Source organism: Nuphar pumila, chromosome 5, assembly GCF_984573655.1.
Source record: "Nuphar pumila chromosome 5, dmNupPumi1.hap1.1, whole genome shotgun sequence".
NCBI classification, from domain to species: domain Eukaryota; kingdom Viridiplantae; phylum Streptophyta; class Magnoliopsida; order Nymphaeales; family Nymphaeaceae; genus Nuphar; species Nuphar pumila.
In genome coordinates this window covers 122,132,553-122,138,684 of record NC_143253.1, presented here as the reverse complement: position 1 = coordinate 122,138,684, position 6,132 = coordinate 122,132,553, and the positions used below count along the sequence as shown (strand labels likewise).

General features: G+C 36.5%; 1 protein-coding gene across 1 annotated transcript; it reads left to right on the top strand.

The window, feature by feature from the left end:
• The first annotated feature begins 3,608 nt into the window (after window positions 1–3,608).
• Window positions 3,609–5,523, top strand: LOC149838448 (ras-related protein RABA5c-like). The gene is made up of 2 exons (XM_090006599.1): window positions 3,609–4,160; window positions 4,892–5,523. The coding sequence occupies exons 1-2, from the start codon at window positions 3,833–3,835 to the stop codon at window positions 5,206–5,208; spliced, it is 645 nt and encodes a 214-aa protein (XP_089862725.1). The 5' UTR covers window positions 3,609–3,832; the 3' UTR covers window positions 5,209–5,523.
• Window positions 5,524–6,132: the final 609 nt, after the last annotated feature.

The following is a 6,132-nucleotide window of genomic DNA, read 5'->3' as shown; positions in this document are numbered from 1 at the left end:
TTCTAGTAAAATGTTTGTGTCATATATAGTTACTATAAACTTAGTGTTATATGGAAAAGCATGCTTCTTTGGAAACACAATTCTGAAGTGAAAAAACTCCTCGCTTCCACGAAAGAAAGGAAAGCTTTGGGAACCTGCTTTCAAAATATGAGAAACTTGACTTTCTTTAGAGAGAAGCCCGCTTCCTTCTAGTTTCTCAAATTGATTCCCTCTCACTTTCTTGACGTGTTTCCCTCTATCTTGTCATTCTCACTCACTTCTCCCTCACTTATATTTCATATTACTTTTTATATGTTTTTTTATTTTTGATACATTTGCATAATCGCTTCACAACCGTATCCATTTTGTTTCCCATGGTTTATATTCTCTAGGGTTCCTTTATGGTCGTCAGTCATGCAACGCCATGTGAAATTGAGTTGTTGCTAAGACATTCAAACATTAATTCAATATATAGGATGGCCCAGTTCATCTACCGGTTGATGATGACCTTTTAATATTGAAAAAAAACTTACTTTTTTATTGAAATATGTTGAAGTAGTAGGGCATGCATTATTAATGCCAGAACGTAGTGGAAGTCCTCAATGGACCTACCATGTGAGAAAACAACAATACTTCAACTGATTCTGTTTTCACCCTTGGTATTTATAGCATGAACCGTTGTCAAAGCAAGCTCCAACGAGAGATGCAAACACAGGTAAGATATGGATCGAATCATGTTTAGCCACTGCATCCAAGTTCTTGAAAACGGGGCCGGTTCTAGATTTGTATTCGATTCAGATCTCATAACAGGACTCCAAAGATCTATCTATATATGACACTGAATCTGGTTAAAACAGATGTACACTATTAATTTTTTGAGGAAAATCCAAAACGGGTTAAGTTAGACCTGGTCCCAATTAATCTGTCCACCGAAGTTTATTCAATTTATTTTTAAATACCCCCAAAAATTTTGCCACCTTTAGCTAATAAAATAAAATTACATGGGTTTTTCACGATAAATAGCCGTTTAAAATGTAAATATCGTGTTTAAATCATGGTATTTATATTTTTTCATAAATCTCGCGATATTTTGAAAATCTTAAGATCAATTTTTGTTTTAAACTTTTAGGCAATTTCTCGCGAGTTTTTCTTAAATTTCACAATATTTGTCACTATGGACCCAGCTGAGAGTCACCCAGTTGACCCAGCCGTGTCACGAGTCACTCAAGAATGAGCCTAATGACTAGTCACTGGGTTTTAAAACCATGAAAATTTGTATAAATATTCAAGCATCAAAAGATCATATTTTTTCATCATATAAATATATTCCAAGTATCAACTCCTGTCAATTCTAGAGTCAGATTTGGGAAAAAAAGTGTTGAAAATGCTATATCCTTTTTTTTTGTATATATATGCATTGAATCGAATTGTCTCAGAAAAGTAAGTTACATATAAGCAAGGGGTGATGAGGTATCACCCCTCACCATAAACGGACAGCAATGTTACAAATACATCCTTGAAATAGACAGAATGAACACCCCAACAAAAGTTGCATCTAGATCCAGTTCGGTTATGTAGCATGGATGTTCTCATGACCTCAGCTTAATAAAGATTTTTGTGAATATTTTAGTTAGGCTGAAACTTTAGAAGTATTTTTAGAATTGCCAAAGAAAATATAAAAAAGTGCGCTAATGATGCATTATAGGTGATATGTTGAAGGCGGGATGCAAACTGTTCAGATTCGGGTTGGATCTAGGCATTACCAAATTCGACTTAATTAGGTTTGGATTAATTTGATTCGGATTAGAACTTGGATGGGAAAAAGATAAAACCAAACTCGGATCCAACTAGCTTAAAACCCAGTATTTACACTTAATCAGGTCCGGTTTTTAACTAGTTGGATTTGGGTTCGGATTTGAATTGGATCCAATTATTAATCGGATTCAGATTTGGTTACCAAACCAGCCTAATGGGCTCGGATTTCTGTCGGGAATAGGGTTGCAGCCGAACCGTTAATATCACTAGCATCATTCTTTCCTTAGATTATGCCAGCTTTCAGAAATTGCCATTTTATTTCAATATTTTTTTAAAATATCATGTATTTTTATTTTTTACTAGATCAACGACCTGTCTTCACAGATGGGCAATATAAAAAAACGTCCTTCAATTCAAATCAAGTGAGATAATTATAGAATCCAAAACTAAAATTTCTACATATAAAATTTAACGAAAATTAAAAAAATAATATTTACGTGCTCTTCTTTGCTCCAAAAACTAAGGATCACTATTCAGTAATCATAACCAAATCTACTACCTCTCACCCCGTTCAGGGCTGAAGAGACTACTATAGAAGATTACTAAAGTAACTATAACAAGAGCACACTCTCCTTTTTTAATGGCCGGTCTAAGAAAACCTCATCCTTAATGACCCAAGACATAAAATCCTTAAGAGTATTAAATCTCACCTCCTTGATTATGGATATAACTTCTTCACAAACAGGATTTAGAAAGAACCAAATGTATCTCAGGCTTTTTAGACATTGAAATTTGGTAACTTTAAAAACTATCTTCAGTTTATCTAATTTAGTGTTTTTTAATAAATAATAAATATTCGCATCTCCATAGGATTTTCTAGTCTCTCTTTATGCATGGTACATTTAAGGATTATGTATAGTTTAATTTTAAGTAACTTTTAATATGGTAGGTAAATTTAACTTTGGTAAGTAACGATCATCTCTCTCTCTCTCTCTCTCTCTCTCTCTCTCTCTCTCTCTCTCTCTCTCTCTCTCTCTCTCTTGTGCGTGATGGGGACTCCATGACAAAAATCTTGACAATTTAAAAATGGCATGCATGATACAACCCAATAAAACGAGTGTGTAATTTTTAAAAAGTTTATAAAGCAATTGACACACTAATGTCCCTCTTCCTTCTTTAAATAGTAAGAAAACCTATCTTAATCTAATTAACTCCTTACCGAATAAATGTCATCTACTAAGAGTTATAAAAAACAGACAGTAGAACATAAAAAAGCAATATGATTGATATCAAGTAATCTTAAGTTTGGGAGAGCAATTGACCGTTATGTGTGTGTGAGAGAGAGAGAGAGAGAAAGAGAGAGAGAGGTTAGTCTGTCACAGCCAATTTGTTGAAGTTTATTATGTAGTGTAAAATATTTGTCATTTACAGATCTATTAGATCCAAATTGATTTTTAAACGGATGTAAAAATCAAATTGGTTCCTGACAGTTCACCTGTCTTGGCGCAAATAGATCGCCGTTTATAATCATTTTGACGCCTATTGACCACAGTATTCCATTATGTACTTCACGACACAAACGAGCGTGAAATGCGGGCAGAGATCTCATTCACCCACGCGTTTTTGTGCCTACCATTTGACGCGAGAGATGCCCCCTCCCTCTCATTGCGTATTGTCGGCTCCACATCTCACGGTGATTGATTTTCCATGGATTTCTTACTTCTTAGAGGGAGAGAGATCTTTTGTATGTCCATTCCACACTGAAAAATGATGACAATGCCCAACTGGAAACAATATCGACCCATGTGGCATTTCCAACCATTAATTAATGGTGGGCGATCCAATTACTTACGCTTCGGTGTGCGAAATAACTCCTTCAATGATGGCTGGTAATTTTTACTCTCTCTCTCTCTCAATCTCTCTCTCTCTCTCTCAATTTAGAAGATTTCCACTCACCACCAACAGGGTCAGAGACACAGAAAAAGAAAGAAGCAATCTGAATCAAGGTCCACCACCAGGAATAGAAGAGATCCCATAGTGGGTGATCTGAATTTGATTTTGTTGGGATAGTGGGGTGTGGAGGTGCAGAGAAGGAAGGATGGACGGAGACGAAGGGCAGAACTACCTGTTCAAGGTTGTGATTATCGGTGACTCGGCGGTGGGGAAGTCGAACCTGCTGTCGAGGTTCGCGAGGAACGAGTTCAACGCGAACTCGAAGGCGACCATCGGGGTGGAGTTCCAGACGCAGAGCATGGAGATCGATGGGAGGGAGGTGAAGGCCCAAATCTGGGATACCGCCGGCCAGGAAAGGTTTAGGGCCGTCACCTCCGCCTACTACAGGGGTGCCGTCGGCGCCCTCGTCGTCTACGACATCACCCGGAGGACCACCTTTGACAGCGTCGATCGATGGCTCGAGGAGCTCCAGAGTATGGTTTTCCCCTGCCTCTGCTCTCTTCCTTTTTTCTGAGGGATTGGGAAATTTGTGATTTTGATTTGGGTTTTGGGTCGGCTTTCTAGTCACGCTTTTTGGGGTTTACATGTTTATTTTGTAGTGCAAAGCATTCATGGTTTATGTCTGTTTACTCTCTGGAGTTGCTCTTTTTGGGGCTTTGTGGAAATTGTTGTTCAATGAAAAGGGTCAGTGAGAATTGATCTCCATGGTTTGTATGGGAATTCATTTCTGGGGTCTACATTCATTTGATTTGTTTCCTTTTTTTTTCTTTATTGAATTTTGAGAGATTTCTCCTAGTTTGATTTTTTTGGGTCTTTGTTATATGGGATTTAATTAATTAGGTCATTCGTTAAGGGCATCGGAGTTGGTAGTCTATGATTGATTTTGAAACATTGCGTTTTTCTGGGAGTTTGGTGCTTCATTTTGAGCTTTGATTTTGTTCTTCTAAATTGGTGGATCAGAAACATCATGAGAATCAATTTCAGTTTTCTTGTGAGAAAATTATCCATATGTTTCTTCTTTCACTTATGATATTTGAAGTTGTTCTTTGCAAAGTCGATAAAAATCAAAAGATTCAGAAAGATGAATTGATGGGTTTAGTGGAAATCTTTTGCTTTTCTAGATCTGTAAGTTTTATTTCTTCTTTTGGGTTTTTCTTTGACGTGTTTGTTTTGATTTTGTTGGGCTGTGGTGAAACATATGCAGCTCATTCGGATACTACGGTGTCAAGAATCTTGGTTGGGAATAAGTGTGATCTAGAGAGTATTAGGGATGTGACCGTGGAGGAAGGGAAGGAGCTTGCCGAGAAAGAAGGGTTCTTCTTCATGGAGACCTCTGCATTAGATTCAACAAATGTCAAAGCGGCTTTTGAGATTGTCATCAAGGAGATTTACAGCAATGTGAGTAGAAAGGTCCTGAATTCTGAAAATTACAAGAAAGAATTGTCTATGAACAGGGTGAACCTTGTTGATGGCCAGAAGGAAGAATCAGAGGAGAAGAAGATCAAATCTTCCTGCTGCTGAGGGTTTACTTTTATTTGTTTCGTCATTTTATTTTGTGTGGTTTTCAGTCAATTCTATATCAATGAGTCTTCCCAACCGATTCTTAGTTAGGGTTGGTCTTTCAAGTTGGTTGTCATATGTTTTTCTTTTGCTTTTTCCTATGAATGGGCTGTCAGATATACTATAGTGACTGCATAAAAATTACTGAATTTTGTATTAGATAGAATTCAGCCTTGTACTATTTGTGTCATTCTCTTTACTTTGAAAAGTGAATCCAGTTTGTTGTATTCTGAAACATCTGGACCTCATGCAATCTGATTTTAAGCTGAAGCTTGTCAACTTTCAATCTGTAATGGACAAATTGAAAAGGAATTGAAGCTTGATTACATATTTGATCTGTGTATTGAATATAGCACCATCCCATTCATTAGTTCAGCTCAATCTTATAAGTTCTTGCACTTTAATCATAGTAATTGGAAAGGCGTCAATAATGTTGTCATGGCCATTTTATATGTATATGATGTTCATATGTTTTTGCTTTTTATGGTTTTGAAGCCGAAATGGTTGACTGTTGCTATGACTTCGGACAACTCAAAATGCTTTCCATAGAACTTGAACAGTCCTTGTCTGAATATAGAAGATCATATTCAATGTTTCTATATTTATTTTTAAAGGGCCTATGACATTCCATGTTAAAAGAATGATCTCCTGTAAGCACGAAAGCTTCAGATTCTGAGTTTTATATCACTAATGGTGGTTAATGAGTCTCTTGATATTATGTTGATTCTTGGAATTCATAAGGTAAATGTCTTGGTTTGTGTATCGTTCATCTGAAAACTTTGAAACCTCAACCTCGAATAATGGTATTGGGATTTTAGAGTTAGTAAATTGCATAAATGGAGAAGAAAATGATAAAATGCAAGCTCTTGTTGGCCCATCGCTCCA